At 43.5% G+C, this 22,903-nt stretch overlaps 1 protein-coding gene across 2 annotated transcripts in view; it reads left to right on the forward strand.

The window, feature by feature from the left end:
• The window catches only part of LOC106605290 (myotubularin-related protein 11-like), a 36,219-nt gene that overhangs the window by 2,072 nt on the left and 11,244 nt on the right, over positions 1–22,903 (forward strand). For both annotated transcript variants that reach the window (XM_045718425.1, XM_014200763.2), the window contains 5 exons: positions 4,505–4,574; positions 15,341–15,477; positions 15,717–15,786; positions 16,030–16,169; positions 22,747–22,831. In XM_045718425.1, coding sequence (XP_045574381.1) covers positions 4,505–4,574; positions 15,341–15,477; positions 15,717–15,786; positions 16,030–16,169; positions 22,747–22,831 — 502 coding nt within the window. The remainder of the gene's footprint in view (positions 1–4,504; positions 4,575–15,340; positions 15,478–15,716; positions 15,787–16,029; positions 16,170–22,746; positions 22,832–22,903) is intronic.

Here is a 22,903-nt window from a genome sequence, read left to right on the forward strand (position 1 = left end):
ATATACGCTTGCAATGTGGCTGCAGATAAACATATGGTGATGTCCTGAATATTACACACCTACACACTCTGGTTTCACTTCCACTAACCTGTTGAGGTTTAGAAATGCACCGAATAGAAATGAGGAATGAGTTGACTATGGATCTGAAACCTTTGTCGTGCACATTTTGTATTTAATAAGTAGGCTGCAGTTGGTCCCAATACTGAACCAAGTTACATTTGTGGAATAAGTGTTGTAACTCTTGTGTATGTAGACTATGTACAGTAATACCAAATGAGTTACCATTGAGAAATGACATAAGGTTAAGCAAAGTCCTGCCATCCATTTCACATCACATGCAGACTGGTTGGGTTATAAGGAGGTTTGCATGTTACTGTTCATAATTACAGTCCAGGCTTGTTGTTTTCTCCTACTCTGTCTTTCCCCTCCCTTGAGTTGTTCACATGCTGGCTCCTCAGCTAGCTAGAATCTGGAAGCAGTCAGTCAACCACACAACACAATGCAAGTGCCACAGTAGTGAAAATGTCAGAGGGCTCAGCTCTATTCAGAGTGGCTGGAGATCCATGAGGGCTCAGCTCTATTCAGAGTGGCTGGAGATCCATGAGGGCTCAGCTCTATTCAGAGTGGCTGGAGATCCATGAGGGCTCAGCTCTATTCAGAGTGGCTGGAGATCCATGAGGGCTCAGCTCTATTCAGAGTGGCTGGAGATCCATGAGGGCTCATAAGAGAGAGCCAAAATGGTATTCACACGCCTGGTCCCATCGGGCCAAGGCCTCCGATCCTGAAACAAGCTATTGAACTGGCGGTGCTTCCCATGCGGAAACGGAACAAAACAATGTCGTCTCGCATTAGTAAACAAGATGTATGCTTGTTTTCAAGGATTTATTGATCGTACGTTGGGTGATTATTAACCAATACTGCGATCCCCCAAGGGAAGCGTGAAATAAGGACGGTAGCCTGTTGCTGTCCATTTCAAGTGTCTAGAATGTTTTGGACAACACCCAATGTGGGAGTTGTATGTTTTATGAGTTGCTAGAGTCACAAATGTTTGTTAAACAAGAAGCGCATTTAAAACACGAGTTATTGGAACCTGTCCTGTTATTACAGTCTACAAATAGACATACTTAAGCTATGAACTGACACATGCACAAACAGTGACAAATAGAAGCTTGAAATACATACATACATACCACCACACACACCCTCTGACACACACGTGCCACACACACACACCCTCTGATTGAACTTTGAACCCTCCTTACACAGCGAGTGCATCATATACAAACCGTTTCCTTCAAACTAGATAATACACAGTTGAATTTAGAGGGATATAGAAGAGGATTAGAATGCAAAATGTCTCACCATGAACAACGACTCATTTGGACGATCATTAAGGGCAGTTAATGAGTGTTTGTTGCAGACCAAGTCTGTGCTGAGGTCGTTATAATGATATAAGGCCAAGACGCCATAGGCATTACTATAAATAGTCCCTCTACCTTCATTTATATGGAGAGTAGTGTGCACATTAGATTCCATAGGGAGAGTTATAGTACTGCTTCTGCAGGCTGTAGAGTAAGCAAGTGGCTCAAAGCTGCATTTTAAGCAGGGCAAGTGGATAATAGCAAATGAATTTACAATTCATTAAAACATTCATATTTTCTCCTATATGTTTAAATCACTTTCCTTCCTTGTCTTTTGTACATTCCGAGGTGGAATTCTCAGTAGTCTATTCCAGTGTGGGATCTCTTTCATTGTTTTGTCTTTGGGGTTTTGTTCTCTCTGTATAATAAAGTGTTTGATGTGACTATTTCTGTTGTAGGAAATGTATTACACTGACCTAGATGCTCCTTGAAAGCAAAAGAAATGAGGCAGCGTTAAAGCAAAGCCACGGCTCATGGCTAGACAGAAACGGTTTCGGGTTTCAGGACGACTTTTGTCTGGTTTATGTTTCAGGAGTTGCTCCAAATGGGGCAAGAGGTAAAACACTTCAAAGCGAGTCCATGTTTAGAGAAAAGACCCAACATCCTTGTTTACATTTTTAGAGCCCCTACGACAATGCCACAAACCTGCTTATTAATGAGAGGAAATGGACAATACCACATAAACCAACAGGCTAACCTCCCTCAACAGCAGCACCACATGTTAAAACAGTGTGTTTTAACGAACTAGTAAAAATGAAACTACCTGAGCTACACACAGGCCCCTTGTTGGTGAGGGACGTTGTTCAACCCTACAGTGTGAGGTTTATGTGGTGTTGGACTGCCACTTTCCTTCCACCAGTAAGTTTGGTCTATTTCAGGGCAGAGGAGGTATGTTCTCCTCTGCAGAAGAAGTCTGGTCGCAGTGACAAGGGGAAGCCATGAGCAATGGAAACTGCAATGGGCCTTGGCTGCACTCCCTGAGGAGAAAAGGAAGGAGGGCAGGAGGGAGGGAAAGAGTGATCGAGTAGTACACACACAGAAGCCAGATACTTAAGGGAGAGTCAAGGAGTGAAACATCAGCAGAAACAGAGCCTGGACATGTGGTTATTCATTTTGGGGGGTGAATTGGATTTAGGACTCTAATTTTGGATTTTTCCTCTCCCTCACCGATTTAGGGTTCCAGTCATTTTCGTCTAGACAGCTTCACCTCAGCCTTCTCTCCTATCTAATCTACCTGCTGACTTGTTCAACCTTTGTCTAGTGCAGTTACGCTTCATGCTATGACACATTTTGTTGTAGTTTATTTGATGGGCTTTCACTCTATTCTTCCTCAGCCTCCAATGTAGTTTTATCTGGTGGAGCAGTTTGGAGAATTTCTGCTGTTGGAATCCAAATATGTTTACTGAACTTCGGAATATAACACAATACCAAGGCACAGAAACAGAGTTTGTTAATATTGGTAACTACCAAAAGGGTTGATGCAAGGAACTGAGTTTCAGATAAAAAATAAATAAAAAAATCTAAATATCAAAATAAGTTCAGAAAAAGAGCAAGGAATGCAGTTGTGGGTGTTTGAGTTATAAATGTGGAATTGGTGCTGAAACCATGGAAAAACGTATGAGTTGAAAAGCCAGAAGAAAACAAAAAAGAACAATGGTCTGCTGGCGAGCAGAAACCAAGAACGTTGTAAAGTTTTAGTGTTCTCCCTTGTAATTTAAAAACTGGCTTGTTTATCCACCATGCCCTTCTGCTAACTCAGGTCTTGGGTGGAGGATTGAGTCAATAAAATTGGTGGAACAATAACCCTGTCCAGGATGTCTTGATATGACCCAGGACTTCATCTTCTGTTTTGAGAAAGTCAGGACTGTTAGCCCATTTCTGAGGTTTTTGTTAGGGGGGTTGGCAGGTTGGGGTTCTCTCACACTAACTGCAGCCAATAAATTTGGAAAATTGATTAACCACATGACTTCACTTGAGAATTGGCACTTGTTTTCTGAGGCAAGAATTTAAAAGCTGTGTGATTTGATGATGGGAACGAAGATGAAAACCAATACTACTATTGCTCAGATGTGCAAGTTCTGTTATAGTTATTGTTGACAAGTTTCTCAAGCTCCATATTCTCTAGCATTTTCAGCCACTTGAGTATTCTGCTAACATTAGCATGACGCTAGCATATTATGCTAGCATCATGCTAATGTTAGCAGAGTGCTCTTGAGTTTAGGCCTCTGTTGACATGGTCAGTTGGGCATATGCATTTCACAGACAAGGCAAACAGCTATGCTATGAATGAGTGGACCTTACAACCTGTTTAAGGAGCAAAGGTTATCTTTGTTTAACATTCTCGTGAGGTTTTAGCCACTGTCAATCTAAAGGAAACCAGAAGTGTCATACGTTCTCATTAGCATGTTAGCACACAGTTCACTTCACCTCTACATTGTGTGTCACAATAATTATTGTAGCCTAAGAGTATTTGTCACACATTATAGTAAGTTGTTTTTAATTCGCAAGCAAAAATGTAACATGTTTGTGAATAGTGGCCTTGTAGGCAATGAAGAATTGCTGAGTGAGTAGTCAGTACCATAAAGATTTATTGTATACTTTGACCTCAGTCCAAAGCAATTTCCATGTTTCTATACTGGACCCCCAGAGAGGTCATTACCAGAACAAACAGTTCAGTTGTCAATGCCCAGGCCTATGTCTTGTGCATTGTGTGATTTCTACCCTATGTAAATTGTCTTCTGTGGTGGGTGGGAGCTCAGGCTAAATGGGTCCATATGTGCTAGCAGCTAGCCAGTAGTCCGGTAATAGCAACCTGTGGTTCTATGGGATTGGATTATGCCGCTAGCAGAACAGCCTGGAGTACTTTGAGACCGCATCAAATCATACAGTACAGAGATAAACAACTAATAAAACATGGAAACTGAGAGTCATCATGGAGCATTGTGGGATTGGATATGGTTTTGGGGAATGTGGTCAATAAGAAAATCTTGAGTTGAAGCAAAATCACATTAGTGTTTGTTCTCTTATTACTTTTGATGGGGTGCAGTAATAACACCAGGCCTGTTCTCTGTTCCCCCCCGCAGGAGAGGATGCTGAGTCACAGTGGTGTCAACGCACGGGGGAGAGATATGTTTGGACTTCGCTGCTTACCAGGTAAGACCCAGAATGAAGAGCACTGATGAATATGAGGCTAGTTCCATGTGACAAATACAGTAGCTGTACGCGTATCATAACATGTGGGTCTGAAAACACAGCGTCAGCCACATCTCTTTAGGCAAGTCCATCTTTTGAAACGGCACCCATCTGTATCTCTGTTTTCTTACTAAATCCTAGTGCTAAGCTACTGTAATGTAGCCTCTGAGAACAGGGTGTCTGTGTGCTGTGGAGAGCTGTGCTGCAGGCCCCTGCCCCTGGTCATAATCTCAGTTTCAGCAGCACGCCGCAGCAGGAGCTTTCCAACTGGAATGTTGGCAGGCCAGGGCCCCTCCAGAGCCAAGCTAATCTCTAACGATTCATATCAGCAGTTATTCACAGCACCTCTGTGAGAGCAGAGTGTGTGTTTCCTTGTCCCTTTCACTTTCAGCTCTCACTTCCACCTTGTACCGCTGACCTAGACACAGCCCTCCCCGTCCCTCCTCCCTCACTTCCCACTTCATTCACTTTTTCTGTCTGATTCAGAAACTGTTTTTATCTCATTCTTTCCAGACTCTCCCAGTTTGTCTGAGGGTCACTGTGGTCCCATTCTGAGTTGTTTTTGTTGCCGTGTGACTGTGAAATTCTGTCCGTCTGTCTTTCTTTCTCTCCGGCTCTCACATCCCTCTTCTTCCCTTTCTCTGACCAATTTCCTATGTCCTGCCGTGGCAGATTTGAAACACATCTGGTCATGGAAATCTGCCTCACATTAAGGCAGAAATGATTCATCCGAATTGGAAACACTGTCATAGTTTCTGCGAAAGAATTCTCTCATGAAAGGAAACGGACTTTCAGCTCCGAAAAATGTGCTACACACACTTTCACAGATGCACCACGCAAGGGAATGGGGTATCTGTGGAAGCAAACTGGGTGAAAGGGCTCACTTTGCAGCATCCCACAGACACACAGACAGTCGGAACAGTCCCAGGCCTCAGTGTACTGTATACTATACAACCCTGCGTGCCATTCATCACATTCTCAGATAACATTCGGACACAGGACAGGGGAAACCAGAGCGGGCTCCAGGGGGTGAATGGGTCAGGGCAGCACAAACCGCTATGGGTGGATAGATAGATAGCTGGTGTACCTTTTGAATGTGAGGGGCCTACTGTAGATCCACATACAAAGCCAAGTGGAAAGGACCCTCCTCAGAGCATAACCACAATCCCCTGATCCATGCGCTTATGTTACACTGGATTTGGTTTGGTGTCAATCATTGGACTGTCACTGCTGGCCTTGCTGAGTGACAAGAGAAGAGCAGGTCAATATCTCTGAAGAATATACAATTGTATGCTTTATGAGCTCATTTTGGATAGCACACTAACTACCTAAAGAAGTTTATTTCACCTTTATTTAACCAGGTAGGCAAGTTGAGAACAAGTTCTCATTTACAATTGCGACCTGGCCAAGATAAAGCAAGCAGTTCGACAACATACAACAACACAGAGTTACACATGGAGTAAAACAAACATACAGTCAATAATACAGTAGAAAAATAAGTCTATATACAATGTGAGCAAATGAGGTGAGATAAGGGAGGTAAAGGCAAAAAGGCCATGGTGGCAAAGTAAGTACAATATAGCAAGGAAAACACTGGAATGGTAGATTTGTAGTAGAAGAAAGTGCAAAGGAGAAATAGAAATAATGGGGTGCAAAGGAGCAAAATAAATAAATACAGTAGGGGAAGAGGTAGTTGTTTGGGTTAAATTATAGATGGGCTATGTACAGGTGCAGTGATCTGTGAGCTGCTCTGACAGCTGGTGCTTAAAGCTAGTGAGGGAGATAAGTGTTTCCAGTTTCAGAGATTGTTGTAGTTCGTTCCAGACATTAGCAGCAGAGAACTGGAAGGAGAGACGGTCAAAGGAGGAATTGGCTTTGGGGGTGACCAGAGAGATATACCTGCTGGAGCGCGTGCTACAGGTGGGTGCTGCTATGGTGACCAGTGAGCGGAGATATGGGGAGACTTTACCTAGCAGGGTCTTGTAGATGACCTGGAGCCAGTGGGTTTGGCGACGAGTATGAAGCGAGGGCCAGCCAACAAGAGCGTACAGGTCGCAGTGGTGGGTAGTATATGGGGCTTTGGTGACAAAACGGATGGCACTGTGATATACTGCATCCAGTTTGTTGAGTAAGGTATTGGAGGCTATTTTGTAAATGACATCGCCGAAGTCGAGGATCGGTAGGCTGGTCAGTTTTACGAGGGTATGTTTGGCAGCATGAGTGAAGGATGCTTTGTTGCGAAATAGGAAGCCAATTCTAGATTTAACTTTGAATTGGAGATGTTTGATGTGAGTCTGGAAGGAGAGTTTACAGTCTAACCAGACACCTAGGTATTTGTAGTTGTCCACATATTCTAAGTCAGAACCGTCCAGAGTAGTGATGCTGGACAGGCGGGCAGGTGCAGGCAGCGATCGGTTGAAGAGCATGCATTTAGTTTTACTTGTATTTAAGAGCAGTTGGAGGCCACGGAAGGAGAGTTGTATGGCATTGAAGCTCGTCTGGAGGGTTGTTAACACTGTGTCCAAAGAAGGGCCAGAAGTATACAGAATGGTGTCGTCTGCGTAGAGGTGGATCAGAGACTTACCAGCAGCAAGAGCGACATCATTGATGTATACAGAGAAAAGAGTTGGCCCAATAATTGAACCCTGTGGCACCCCCATAGAGACAACCAGAGGCCCGGACAACAGGCCCTCCGATTTGACACACTGAACTCTATCAGAGAAGTAGTTGGTGAACTAGGCGAGGCAATCATTTGAGAAGCCAAGGCTATTGAGTCTGCCGATGAGGATGTGGTGATTGACAGAGTCGAAAGCTTTGGCCAGGTCAATGAATACGGCAGCACAGTATTGTTTCTTATCGATGCCGGTTACGATATCGTTTAGGACCTTGAGCGTGGCTGAGGTGCACCCATGACCAGCTCTGAAACCAGATTGCATAGCGGAGAAGGTGCGGTAGGATTCGAAATGGTCGGTAATCTGTTTGTTGACTTGGCTTTCGAAGACCTTAGAAAGGCAGGGTAGGATAGATATAGGTCTGTAGCAGTTTGGGTCAAGAGTGTCCCCTCTCTTTGGGAATCTCAGACGACATGAAAGAGAGGTTGAACAGGCTAGTAATAGGGGTTGCAACAATTTCGGCAGATAATTTTAGAAAGAAAGTGTCCAGATTGTCTAGCCCAGCTGATTTGTAGGGGTCCAGATTTTGCAGCTCTTTCAGAACGTCAGCTGAATGGATTTGGGAGAAGGAGAAATGGGGAAGGCTTGGGCGAGTAGCTGTGGGGGGTGCAGTGCTGTTGACTGTGGTAGGGGTAGCCAGGTGGAAAGCATGGCCAGCCGTAGAAAAATGCAAGTAGCGAAGAGCTCTGTGCATTCTGTGTGCGTGTGCATATGTATACATGTTTTCCTACATTATCAGGACCACAATGTCTTGACAGGTCACCAGAATGTCCTGACAAGGTAGGAAAACAAGAAACATTTTGAAAAGTCAGGACTTCATGTCCGGATTTTGTTAAAATACTATTTTAGGCTTAATTGATAGGTTTGGGGTTAAAGTTAGGGTTATATTTAGGTTTAGGGGTTAGGGAAAATAGGACTTTTGAATGGGAATACATTTCTATTCCCCAAAAAGTCCTGTGAATTCACGAAAACAAAGCTGTGTGTGTTGTTTCATCAGATATCTCATGACACCGCTCTGGTAAAACTGCTGTCTTATTCTCTCCCATTGGTTAGCAGAGGGCCAGAGATGTCTCCTCTGCACGCACATAGGAACGAAATGGAGAACAAATGTGACTGGAAACAAATTAAATTGAATGGAGCATTTGGTTCATATCACATTCAGCTGTGTTCTCTCTGGCCGATTTCTCAGGTTGTTCAATCCACTGGCAGAACACCAATGGACAAAGAGAAAGATAGCCACAATGGGGATTTCCCAGTGTTTATGTGTGTTTGTTTGAAAGTGTCTGTGCATGTGTATGTGTTTGTCTGAGTGCATATGTGAGTCTGTGTACATGTGTTTTTGGGTGCGAGAGAGAGAGAGAGAGAGAGAGAGAGACAAAGGCACTTGAGCTTTGTGTGTGTGGTGGGTGTGGGGCCTGCACTCTGTAGGACGAAAGTAAAACTGTTTAAACTGTTAAATGACCAGTGTCATCTTATAAACAGCTGTATACAGAGTATTGAGTGACTCAATCCTCAGCTTCCCATGTTGTAGGAATGTAAACCACCTGCAGACTCTCCAGTCCAGAACAGTCAAACCAGAAGCAGACACTTCCTGTCCCCTCTCTCATGTCTGTGAGCCACAATGCCTGGGAAATGTCTTCAGCACTGTTGCACCCGGGGAGCCATTAAAAGGAGCACGCAAATCCCACTGAGCCTGATTGGCCACAGCGTAACAGGCAATCCTAGAAACAAGGGCTCATTTGTGTTTAAAACCTAAAGTGTCCGTAGGGCGCCTGGTTCAAGAGTTTAATTCGTAGCTATATGTCCGGGACTTTAGAAAGGGAATACTTGTGCTGAGGGTTTGTGACTTTGATCCGGCGTCGTGAGACCGAAGTCGGCGTAAACATAGCCTAATCACAGTGCCTTGCTTGAGTCCAGTCCTCAGCTCACACATCCCAAAGATCTTGTGGCTTTGCTGAGGGACCCTTTGAAGATTTCTTTGTAGTTTTTGCCAGGCTTTGGTGTTAATCTTGTGCAATGGGCAAAGTATTGGAGTGTTAGCTGTGAAGACCTTGATTAAAATCACAGTTCCCTTTCTCATAAGATGAACAAGCATTTGATGTGTTCAATTACGATTTCCTGTTTTTATGTTTTTATGTAATTCGGTATCCCTGAAAATCTTCTCTCAACTGAGGTCTAATTGGCTGTCTGAGGTTGAGCACTACCAAAAATGGTATGCTTTGTGCAGTTATGTTTTTGACTTATTGCTTTTTTGTTTTCCTTCAACATTATTTTTTAAGGAATTCAGTTGTTCCTTAAAATTAGTTTTGAAGGAATTCAGCCCTTTTAACAACACACCAAATCATTTTTATTGTTCTAAAAACTGAAAATTATAACATTCTCTCCACCATGATGGTGTCTGGTCAAACACTTCCATTGCAAGAGACAAAAAGGCAATTTTCCCCCTCTACTCTCTCCTGGACTTTGTTGCCAGGGAAACCCAAGTCTAGCTGGCAAAGACTTTGTTTTGCTGGGAGAGAGCATTACAAATGTGCTGTCTCACTGCTGTGTGAAAGAGGTGTGTCTTTGTGCTCAGTGTGTTTAGATGTGAGAGAGCTGTATGGGTGAAAGGGCTTGTTTTTGGAAGCTTTGTTCTGGAGTTCTAGAGTTCTGGAATCTAGTTTTTATTTTCAAGAATCAACAAAATATTACAAACAGATTTCAAAATATGTTGCATAAATTTGTAATTCCCAACAAAGCATTTAAACCCATTTATGGCGTAGTAACATGGTAATAGAGTCAAAGCTGTATCAGCCTGGAAAATATATTGGCCCTGTATCCCATGGGACTAGACAAGAGCAGGTTAGGTTGAAAGTTTTATTGACATAAAAAAAGGCTCTGTAAATATGCACCAATACATCCCTGCCCAGAAGGGAAGTCATGCATTTGGATTGGAAAATGCATCTGAAGTGTAATGAGGTTACATACAGGTAAAGTCGGAAGTTTACATACACCTTAGCCAAATACATTTAAACTCAGTTTTTCACAATTCCTGACATTTAATCATTGTAAAAATTCCCTGTCTTAGGTCAATTAGGATCACCACTTTATTTTAAGAATGTGAAATGTCAGAATAATAGTAGAGAGAATATATTTATTTCAGCTTGTATTATATTTCTTCACATTCCCAGTGGGTAAGAAGTTTACGTACACTCAATTAGTATTTAGTAGCATTGCCTTTTAAATTGTTTAACTTGGGTCAAATGTTTTGGGTAGCCTTCCACAAGCTTCCCACAATAAGTTGGGTGAATTTTGGCCCATTCCTCCTGACAGAGCTGGTGTAACTGAGTCAGGTTTGTAGGCCTCCTTGCTCGCACACGCCTTTTCAGTTCTGCCCACAATTTTTTTATAGGATTGAGGTCAGGGCTTTGTGATGGCCATTCCAATACCTTGACATTGTTGTCCTTAAGCCATTTTGCCACAACTTTGGAAGTATGCTTGGGGTCATTGTCCATTTGAAAGACCCATTTGCGACCAAGCTTTAACTTCCTGACTGATGTCTTGAGATGATGCTTCAATATATCCACATAATTTTCCTCCCTCATGATGCCATCTATTTTGTGAAGTGCACCAGTCCCTCCTGCAGCAAAGCACCCCCACAACATGATGCTGCCACCCCCGTGCTTCACGGTTTGGATGGTGTTCTTCAGCTTGCAAGCTCCCCCTTTTTCCTCCAAACATAATGAGGGTCATTATGGCCAAGCAGTTCTATATTTGTTTCATCAGACCAGAGGACATTTCTCCAAAAAGTACGATCTTTGTCCCCATGTGCAGTTGCAAATCATAGTCTGGCTTTTTTTATGGCAATTTTGTAGCAGTGGCTTCTTCCTTGTTGAGCGGCATTTCAAGTTATGTTTATATAGGACTCGTTTTACTGTGGATATAGATACTTTTGTACCTGTTTCCTCCAGCATCTTCACAAGGTCCTTTCCTGTTGTTCTGGGATTGATTTGCACTTTTCGCACCAAAGTACATTCATCTCTAGGAGACAGAACGCGTCTTCTTCCTGAGCGCTATGACGGCTGTGTGGTCCCATGGTGTTTATACTTGCATACTATTGTTTGTACAGATGAACGTGGTACCTTCAGGCGTTTGGAGATTGCTCCCAAGGATGAACCAGACTTGTGGAGGTCTACAATTGTTTTTCTGAGGTCTTGGCTGATTTATTTAGATTTTCCCATGATGTCAAGCAAAGAGGTACTGAGTTTGAAGGTAGGCCTTGAAATACATCCACTGGTACACCTCCAATTGACTCAAATGATGTCAATTAGCCTATCAGAAGCTTCTAAAGCCATGACATAATTTTCTGGAATTTCCCAAGCCTTTTAAAGGCACAGTCAACTTAGTGTATGTAAACTTCTGGTATTGGGATACAGTTAATTATAAGTGAAATAGTCTGTCTGTAAACAATTGTTGGAAAAATGACTTGTGTCTCCTAACTGACTTGCCAAAACTATAGTTTGTAACTTCTTATGGATACGTGGGACGGTAGCGTCCCACCTGGCCAACATCCGGTGAAATGGCAGAGCGCCAAATCCAAATTAAATTACTATAAATATTAAACTTTCATGAAATCACAAGTGCAATACATCAAAATAAAGCTTAACTTGTTGTTAATCCAGCCAAGGTGTCAGATTTCAAAAAGGCTTCACGGCAAAAGCAAACCATGCGATTATCTGAGGACAGCGTCCAGCACACAAATGCATAACAAATCATTTTCAACCAGGGAGTTGCGACACGAAAGTCAGAAATAGCCATGTAATATATGCCTTACCTTTGAAGATCTTCTTCTGTTGGCACTCCAAAATGTCCCAGAAACATCACAAATGGTCCGTTTGTTCGATAATGTCCTTCTTTATGTCCCCAAAATGTCCATTTATTTGGCGCGTTCAGAAATACACTGGTTTCAACTCGCCCAACATGCCTACAAAGTATCTAATAAGTTACCTGTAAACTTGGTCCAAACATTTCAAACAATGTTCCTAATCCTTCCTCGGGTATCCTAAAATGTAAATAATAGATACAATTTAAGACGGGATAATCTGTTTTCAATACCGAAGAAAAATACCATGGAGCGCGCTCCTGTGTACGCGCAATAGAAGACTTCAGCCCTTCACAGTGACAAGAACAATTTTCAGCCGTACTTCTTCATTCCTCAAAAGAAAAACATCAACCAATTTCTAAAGACTGTTGACATCTAGTGGAAGCCATAGGAACTGCAACCAGGGCCCTTATAAATCAGGATTCCCAAGTGGAAAACACAATGAGCTCAAAAAGGTTTTTCCCTGGATGGATTGTGCTCGGGGTTTCGCCTACCAAATCAGTTCTGTTATACTCACAGACATTATTCTAACAGTTTTAGAAACTTCAGAGTGTTTTCTCTCCAAATCCAATTATATGCATATCCTAGCTTCTGGGCCTGAGTAGCAGGCCGTTTACTTTGGGCACGCTTTTCATCCAAAATTCAGAATGCTGCCCCCTATCCTAAAAAAGTTAAGAAGAAATTTGTGGAATGGTTGAAAAACTAGTTTTAATGACTCCAACCTAAGTGTATGTAAACTTCCGACTTCAACTGTAAGTACAGTATATTGATGAGAAGAAGTTGGAGTGTGAGGTGGAATAGTATATGACTGGCGTTGATACAAGCAGCTTCTTTCAAGGCCAAAACACCACAGTGAGAAAAGGCAGGGGAATGGTATCATGCTGCCTTTTGTATTTGCGACAATGCTTGCATTGATATCAATAATTGCGATGACGGAATGATTCCTCACTTGCTTTAAATATATTTGTGTCGCACTAGCATTTGGACAGCTTTCACTGCCATGGTTATCTCCACCCCTCCATTCTAGTAGTTCTTCAACTTTTTCTTGAGTTCAGTGACTGATTTCCTCACCGCCCCAAAATCCCAGCCTGGTTTAGTGGAAGTGGCAGGCAAATCTTCAGAGACAGGCTTAAAATGTTCCTTGTACGTCTGAAGGAAATAGATGTGATATGTTGTGTGTGTGCGAGCTGTTCCAACTCAGCTTCTCTCATCCACAGCTTACCCACCTCCTGCTCCAGTCGCTTCAGGAGCAGTTCAACCCGACTCACTTCAGCCTCCCCCTGGGCTCTGATCGACTCCTTCACCTCAGAGCACCTTCTCTCAATGGAGTGGATCAGCTCCAGCTAAACATCCTCTCACTGTCCTCCGCTGCTGCCTGTGCAGAGCTCTTGAGTGACGCCATAGCTTCTCTGAGCCGTTCTATCTCCCATGTCTTCGCTTTTCTCTTCAGTTGGAATGTTTCCCACCATATTTTCACCTGAATCTCTTTCACACTCCTTTCTGCTGCAGCTGAGACTGTATCATGGCTTCTATGTTCATCTACACAGATAACAGAAACACTGCTGTTCTTTGCAGTACTCGTCCAGCAGTTTGTTATGACGGGAGCAGACCTTCTCCTGCAGTTTTGGCAAGGCTCTGACTAGCGTGTACATCTTAGATGCAGAAGATTCATAGTGATGCTGGAGGGCAGTCCTACAGTAGACTGGCCATACACACCAGACAGGAAATATCCACTTTTCCGTTTTCTCCCCGAGCAGACGTCAGACTGCATATCTCCGGGTCTAACATAAAAGAAAACACTTTGGAATTCTCCGTTCAGTTTCTCCAACATATCAGCCAGGATGGCATTTCTGTTCAGAAAGGTCCTTGGGGATAAAGGTCTGTCTGCACTGGGGGCTGCTGTAGACCCCCTTCTCATCATCCTGATCCCAGTAGCGCTCAATACAGTCCTTACAGTAGCTGTGTCGCCAGGCAGTTATCACTGGATCTTTCAGTAGATCCAGACCTGATCGGACAGGAGAATTGGTCCTTCTCTACTGAAACATTAGCACCTGCCATTTTGATACAGACTGATAGCTACGTAGACAGGCTGAGCTGAAATAGTTGTATGAAGGTAAAGAAATAGATACTAATTCAGTGTGGAAGGACAAAAGAGAGTTGAATGTTGCGTGTCGTCCTAGAGAGAAAATGAGTGTCTGAGTACCTTTTCTGAAACCATTCTTTCAGTGATTTTGAGTTTATGGAGCCCAATCACAAGCTGGTGAATTGGGATTGCGGATCAAAGTACATGAGAGAGGTCTTATATGTAAGGGCTGTTATGCTAACTGTTATGTACAGTAGAACTGTAATCACATTGGTTGCACACACAATATTTAATTATGTGTATGTGAAATGTCAATGTGATCGGAAATATGAGGCAAATGCCAAGCTGGACCTGGATGCCAGACGACTACATCAGCTTGACTCAACCGTTCAGTGGCTGACATAGCTGAGAAAATAGCACCTCCCAGCCCCTTGATAAACTCCATGCTGAAGTTTACTTTCATTCACATTTCTGTTATACATAGCACTCAACGTTACCCTCTCCCTTCCCTCAAACACGCAATCATTCTGGTATTTTGCACAATTTATCACTTTACCTTGGAATGCTCAGTCTTGACAATGAAACACTCATGATGTTCTAAAATTGTGTACTTTTTTTCAATTTATTTTTTTCAATCAGGCACATTTGAAACACTCTGTGGACAATAAAGTTGTTGTATTATGTTCAGTAAGCTCCAGCATAAACCCCCTGTCTGTGTTCCCCAGGAGAGTGTGTGCTCCAGCATAAACCCCCTGTCTGTGTTCCTCAGGAATTGCTCCAGCAAACCCCTGTTTGTTCCCCAGGAGAGTGTGTGCTCCAGCATAAACCCCCTGTCTGTGTTCCCCAGGAGAGTGTGTGCTCCAGCAAAAAGCCCCTGTCTGTGTTCCTCAGGAGAGTGTGTGCTCCAGCATAAACCCCCTGTCTGTGTTCCTCAGGAGAGTGTGTGCTCCAGCATAAACCCCCTGTCTGTGTTCCCCAGGAGAGTGTGTGCTCCAGCATAAACCCCCTGTCTGTGTTCCCCAGGAGAGTGTGTGCTCCAGCATAAACCCCCTGTCTGTGTTCCCCAGGAGAGTGTGTGCTCCAGCATAAACCCCCTGTCTGTGTTCCTCAGGAGAGTGTGTGCTCCAGAGGGCTGTGTTGGTGAGGAAGAAACTAACTGCCAAGGAGGGGGGCGGATGGCTGTCTGGCACTCTCTTCTGTACCCACTTCAGAGTGGCCTTTGTGCCCCAGGACAGCCCCAAACCTGACGTGAGTACTGGACTAGCTCTGAGTATGGACTGTTGAAGGACAGCTCACCTGCTATCATAGTAGGAAAGTAGTAATGATGCCGTATTATTGCTAGAAGAAGGCTTGTGGGCGTTATCATCATCATCACAATCAACAACATCATATAGAACGTTTTCAGACCATCCATTCATTGGTGTAAAAAATCCTGATCAGACAAACTGACCTATATTTGTACCATCCCTCTAACACTCCGTATGTAGGACAACGCAGACCCTGTGCTCCTGGGGGACCATGACGTGGCCCTGGCCTCCATTGAGAAGGTTGTAGCTGGTAAGGCTTCTACAACTACTAGGCTGTAGTGGTCCCAAAGTCCTTTGTTCTATGAGAGCCAAGAGATGTACTTGTAAAACAAATCTGATGAATGATATAAATAATAAACAGCGGTAATATCCTAAACCCGATTCAAGACTCGGCTTAACACAGGATGCTGTAGCTATGAACCATCAGTGGTGTACTGTGTTCTGTGTACCTGGGTTTTGACTGTAAGATGGTTGTGTAACCTCTGTGCTGCAGTGGGCCCATCCCGGACCAAGCTGGTGACGGCTAGCTCCTCTCTGAAGTTCACTCCTGAGGAGCTGGTGTTGTACTGCCGGGACCTGCGTGTTCTCTGCTTCCTCTTCGACCGCCTCACCCCCGACACACAGGCTGTGGAGGTAGTGTGTGTGTGTCTGCGCGCGTGTGTCTGTGTGTGAATGTGTCTGTGTGTGTGTGTGTGTGTGTGTGTGTGTGTGCGTGCGTGCGTGCGTGTATACAGTGCATTCGGAAAGTATTCAGACCCCTTGACTTTTTCCACATTTTGTTACGTTACAGCCTTATTCTATAATTGATCAAATAATTTTTTCCCTCATCAATCTACACACAATACCCCATAATGACAAAGCAAAAACAGGTTTTTAAAATGGAAATATCACATTTACATAAGTATTCAGACCCTTTACTTTGTTGAAGCACCTTTGGCAGCAATTACAGCCTCAGGTGTTCTTGGGTATGACACTACAAGCTTGACACACCTGAATTTGGGGAGTTTCTCCCATTCTTCTCTGCAGATCCTCTCAAGCTCTGTCAGGTTGGATGGAGAGCATCGCTGCACAGCTATTTTTAGGTCTCTACAGAGATGTTTGATCGTGTTAAAGTCCGGGCTCTGTCTGGGCCACTCAAGGACATTCAGAGACTTGTCCCGAAGCCACTCCTCTGTTGTCTTGGCTGTGTGCTTAGGGTCGTTGTCCTGTTTGAAGGGGAACCTTCGACCCAGTCTGAAGTCCAGAGCGCTCTGCAGTAGGGCTGTGGAGGTCACGAAATTTCATCAGCCGGTGATTGTCAAGCAAATAACTGCCGGTTTCACGGTAATTTACCGTTAATTAACATAAACACATTTAGCAACTCCTGGCTTCCACACACAGCCTACAAGCCACTGATACAGACTGTTGGAACGTCTACATTTTATAAAGTCTAATAAATCCATGTAATATAGCCTACACCTTCACAATAAATCCATGTAATATAGCCTACACCTTCACAATAAATCCATGTAATATAGCCTACACCTTCACAATAAATCCATGTAATATAGCCTACACCTTCACAATAAATCCATGTAATATAGCCTACACCTTCACAATAAATCCATGTAATATAGCCTACACCTTCACAATAAATCCATGTAATATAGCCTACACCTTCACAATAAATCCATGTAATATAGCCTACACCTTCACAATAAATCCATGTAATATAGCCTACACCTTCACAATAAATCCATGTAATATATCCTACACCTTCACAATAAATCCATGTAATATAGCCTACACCTTCACAATAAATCCATGTAATATAGCCTACACCTTCACAATAAATCCATGTATGTCCTTATGTTAAGTCCTGATCTGGCTTTGCTATATGGCTGTGGGCTACACTACTTCGTTTAGCAGACAAGATTTGCTTAGAATTCTGTGCCATTATTTTATAGAGTAAAATTGAACAAAGCTGAATAAAATAGAAAGGATATTTTTTCACATAACGATTTGAGGAACTGCGCACATGTGGCTATTCTGTATTGAGCAGTTAACAAAGAAATAGGTACTCCTGTATGCCTAATTTAGAGTTATTAATTTAACTTTAGTTGTTCTACAAATGTTGGGCTATATGTTTAGATTTATTATTAATTGTAAGGCTGCCTGACTCGACTCTAATGATGATTTGAAAAAAGTTGCTTGAAAGGCATGTTTTTTAGTTTTTTTTGTTACCCCTTTTTCTCCCCAATTTCGTGTTATCCAATTGGTAGTTACAGTCTTGTCTCATCGCTGCAACTCCCGTACGGACTCAGGAGAGGCGAAGGTCGAGAGCCGTGCGTCCTCCAAAACACAACCCAACCAAGCCGCACTGCTTCTTGACACAATGCCCACTTAACCCAGAAGCCAGCTACTCCAATGTGTCGGAGGAAACACCGTAACACCTGGCGACCGTGTCAGCGTGCACTGCGCCCGGAACGCCACAGCAGTCGCTAGTGCGCGATGGGACAAGGACATCCCTGCCGGCCAAACCCTCCCCTAACCTGGACGACGCTGGGCCAATTGTGCGCCGCCCCATGGGTCTCCCAGTCATGGCCGGCTGTGACAGAGCCTGGACTCGAACCCTCAATCTCTAGTGGCACAGCTAGCACTGCGATGCAGTGCCTTGAAACCATTGCACCACTCGGGAGGCCCCTCTGCTTTGTTTTTGAGCAGGTTGTACACACTTCATCAGTCTCTCATTTAATTTGACAAACACTTGATAATGCTTAGAATTTCCCGGCAGCATCCCCTTTGTGTGGCCGTAATGCCCCCTAACAAAATCCATGCCTTTTGCAGCCAGTGGCCATTGTGCGCTTGGGCTAAATAAACTCAGCAAAAAAAGAAACATCCCTTTTTCAGGACCCTATCCTTCAAAGATAATTTGTAAAAATCCAAATAACTTCTCAGATCTTCATTGTAAAGGGTTTAAACACTATTTCCCATGCCTGACTAACTGGTGTCTGTATGTAGCCTCGCAACTTTTATAGCCTCGCTACTGTTTTTCACTGTCTTTTTACTGTTGCCTTTATTTCTTTACTTACCTATTGTTCACCTAATACCTTTTTTGCACTATTGATTAGAGCCTGTAAGTAAGCATTTTACTGTTGCTTTTACCTGTTGTATTCAGCGCACGTGACAAATAAACTTTGATTCGACTTGTTCAATGCACCATAAACAATTAATGAACATGCACCTGTGGAACGGTCGTTAAGACACTAACAGCTTACAGACGGTAGGCAATTAAGGTCACAGTTATGATAATGTAGGACACTAAAGAGGCCTTTCTACTGACTCTGAAAAACACTGAAAGAAAGATGCCCAGGGTCCCTGCTCATCTGCGTGAATGTGCCTTAGGCATGCTGCAAGGAGGCATGAGGACTGCAGATGTGGCCAGGGCAATAAATTGCAATTTCCGTACTGTGAGACGCGTAAGACAGCGCTACAGGGAGACAGGACGGACAGCTGATCATCCTCGCAGTGGCAGACCACGTGTAACAACACCTGCACAGGATTGGTACATCCGAACATCACACCTGCGGGACAGGTACAGGATGGCAACAACAACTACCCGAGTTACACCAGGAACGCACAATCCCTCCATCAGTGCTCAGACTGTCCGCAATAGGCTGCGAGAGGCTGGACTGAGGGCTTGTAGGCCTGTTGTAGTAAGGCAGGTCCTCACCAGACATCACCGGCAACAACGTTGCCTATGGGCACAAACCCACCGTTGCTGGACAAGACAGGACTGGCAAAAAGTGCTTTTCACTGATGAGTCACGGTTTTGTCTCACCAGGGGTGATGGTCGGATTCACGTTTATCGTTGAAGGAATGAGCGTTACACCGAGGTCTGTACTCTGGAGCGGGATCGATTTGGAGCTGGAGGGTCCGTCATGGTCTGGGGCGGTGTGTCACAGCATCATTGGACTGAGCTTGTTGTCATTGCAGGCAATCTCAACGCTGTGCGTTACAGGGAAGACATCCTCCTCCCTCATGTGGTACCCTTCCTGCAGGTTCATCCTGACATGACCCTCCAGCATGACAATGCCACCAGCTATACTGCTCGTTCTGTGCATGATTTCTTGCAAGACAGGAATGTCAGTGTTCTGCCATGGCCAGCGAAGACCCCGGATCTCAATCCCATTGAGCACATCTGGGACCTGTTGGATCAGAGGGTGAGGGCTAGGGCCATTCCCCCCCAGAAATTTCTGGGAACTTGCAGGTGCCTTGGTGGAAGAGTGGGGTAACATCTCACAGCAAGAACTGGCAAATCTGGTGCAGTCCATGAGGAGGAGATGCACTGCAGTACTTAATGCAGCTGGTGGCCACACCAGATACTGACTGTTACTTTTGATTTTGACCCCCACTTTGTTCAGGGACACATTATTCAATTTCTGTTAGAACTTGTTCAGTTTTTGTCTCAGATGTTGAATCTTGTTATATTCATACAAATATTTACACATGTTAAATTTGCTGAAAATAAACGCAGTTGACACTGAGAGGACGTTTCTTTTTTTGCTGAGATTATAATAATTTGAATTCCCTTCTCCCTGAGTGCTGCGTGCTTCATAGCACCTCTCACTCACATGGCTCTCCATCACATCAGGTCTTCCTCACAGGCTACAAGTGAAGACAGACACATCGGGTACGCAACTGTGGGCGTCCTTATCCAATTCCGAGTTGCATATTGAAGATATTGGAAGAACTGTCCACATTTACGTTTCGTCAGCCAACAAGATGAGTATGCCAAACGAATAGCAAAAGCACTAGCCTATGTCAATCTACTATCCCCCATAGTACAAAAGTTGAGTTATTCTGTGCGAGAAATAAATATTACAAACATAGTCTTGGACAGTTGTGGGATGCGATAGATCCCAAATTAATACAACCAGTTGCATCAAAAATACTTTTTTACGCAATGAGGTTGATGCAAAAGATCAAAACGTTTAGCTTAAAATGTTGATAAACTATTAGGCTATTTATTCACATTATAAGTATGTAATGCTTTTATTATAAAGGTGCATTTTTATGGTGAAAATTATCTTCCCCAAACTTGAAACTCACGCACTGCTTATACCTGCCAGTTAGGCTCTATGCCCCTTGTAAAGTGGATTAATCTGCTTAATTTTAAGAAGTTATTTGGCACAAACCTTATCAAAACATATAGGCCTATGAGCTAGGCTACATGAGGTGTGTGACTATGATTTCAAAAAAAGGCTTTGTTTCTTGTCTTAAGCTGGGCGTCATTCACAAGTGATAATATATAATTCACAAGTGATAGGCTAATATTGTCACCCATCAGACTATCTTGATTTTAGTCTTAGAATGGACCATTATCATGCACCTGTCTCGAAACAGTGGCAGGGGAAAAAAATAAATGTAATCTATGCACTTAAGTAGTGAAGGGAGCAGATTTTTCTGTAGTTCATTTTCATGCCAGTTAGGCAGGCTATACTCCTGTTGTAAAGAGAAACAATGTGCTTAATATTAGGAAAGTTGAGAAATAAATATAGTTGGCCTAGCCTATAGAAAGCTGATGGGATCCTCCTCTTTATAATAGAGGCCATCAACCTGTTTTCTCACGCAATTGCATAAACATAAGCTCATAGGCTCTCAAGAAGTGTTTGATTATATTTTCGATTACATTTGCATTGATGTCAGCGTGATTAGAGGGACAATAGAGTAGCAGGCAGTTAGCATGTTTGGGAGCATCAGAGCTTGGAGAAACCCAATTACCGTGACTAAAGGGTCACGTGGAATTTGACTGACTGCCTTCATGACTCGTGACTGCCAGTGTTGCAGTAATACAGTCACCGTAACAGCCCTACTCTGGAGTAGGTTTTCATCAAGGATCTCTCTATACTTTGCTCCGTTCACTTTTCCCTCGATCCTGACAAGTCTCCCAGTCCCTGCCGCTGAAAAACATCTCCACAGCATGATGCTGCCACCACCATGCTTCACCGTAGGGATGGTGTCAGGTTTCCTCCAGACGTGACGCTTGGCATTTAGACCAAAGAGTTCAATCTTAGTTTAATCAAAACAGAGAATCTTCTTTCTCATGGACTGAGAGTCCTTTCGGTGCCTTTTGGCCAACTCCAAGGGGCTGTCATGTGCCTTTTACTGAGAAGTGGCTTCCGTCTGGCCACTCTACCATAAAGGCCTGATTGGTTGAGTGCTGCAGAGATAGTTGTCCTTCTGGAAGGTTCTCCCATTTCCACAGAGGAACTCTGGAGCTCTGTCAGAGTGACCATCGGCTTCTTGGTCACCTCCCTGACCAAGGCCCTTCTCCCCCGATTGCTCAGTTTGGCTGGGCAGCCAGGTCTAGGAAGAGTCTTGGTGCTTCCTAACTTTTTCCATTTAAGAATGATGGAAGCCACTGTGTTCTTGGGGACCTTCAATGCTGCAGAAATGTTTTGTTACTTTTCGCCAGATCTGTGCCTCGACACAATCCTGTCTCAGAGCTCTTCGTACAATTCCTTCGACCTCATGGCTTGGTTTTTGCTCTGACATGCACTGTAAACTGTGGGACCTTATATAGACAGGTGTGTGCCTTTCCAAATCATGTCCAGTCAATAGAATTTACCACAGGTGGACTCCAATCAAGTTGTAGAAACATCTCAAGAATGATCAATAGAAACAGGATGCACCTGAGCTCAATTTCGAGTCTCATAGCAAAGGGTCTGAATACTTATGTAAATACGGTATTTAATTTTTTTTATATATATAAATTTGCCTTTGTCATTATGAAGTAGTGTGTGTACTGTAGATTGATGAGGAAAAACATTTTAATCCATTTTAGAATAAGGCTGTAACGTAACAAAATGTGGAAAAAGTCAAGGGGTCTGAATACTTTCCAAATGCACTGTACTCTATGTCAGCATGTGTGTGTATATTTTAGTATACTGAGTCCTTGTGATTAAATACATAATGACCTTTAAAGCACATTTAGCACCTATATAATAATTACCATGTAGCATGCTCAGCGTCTCCTTATTTGAAGGTTGACTTCAGAGGGTTGTGATTTGAGTCAAATGGCTATTATGCAGCATGTACCCTGTGATTAGAGAACCTGATGTGTCTGCTAGGTCATTGTGATCAGGCATACAGGGCCTCCCTCTATGTTGAAAGCTGATGCACTTTGTCATGCTGATCAGCAGACTGAGTCTTGTTGTTTCTTCCTCAGATAACGTACACCATTGCCAAGACCTACCAGCCTCTGAAGCCAGGGACTGTCCTCTCCTTCCAGAACGCAGCCCTGGGGAGTGTTGGTGAGTCACACACGCACTGGAATACTTTATTAAAAAAGTCACATTGAAGAGAGTACATTCTGAGTACAAATA

This window comes from Salmo salar, chromosome ssa05, assembly GCF_905237065.1.
Source record: "Salmo salar chromosome ssa05, Ssal_v3.1, whole genome shotgun sequence".
Lineage (NCBI taxonomy): Eukaryota > Metazoa > Chordata > Actinopteri > Salmoniformes > Salmonidae > Salmo > Salmo salar.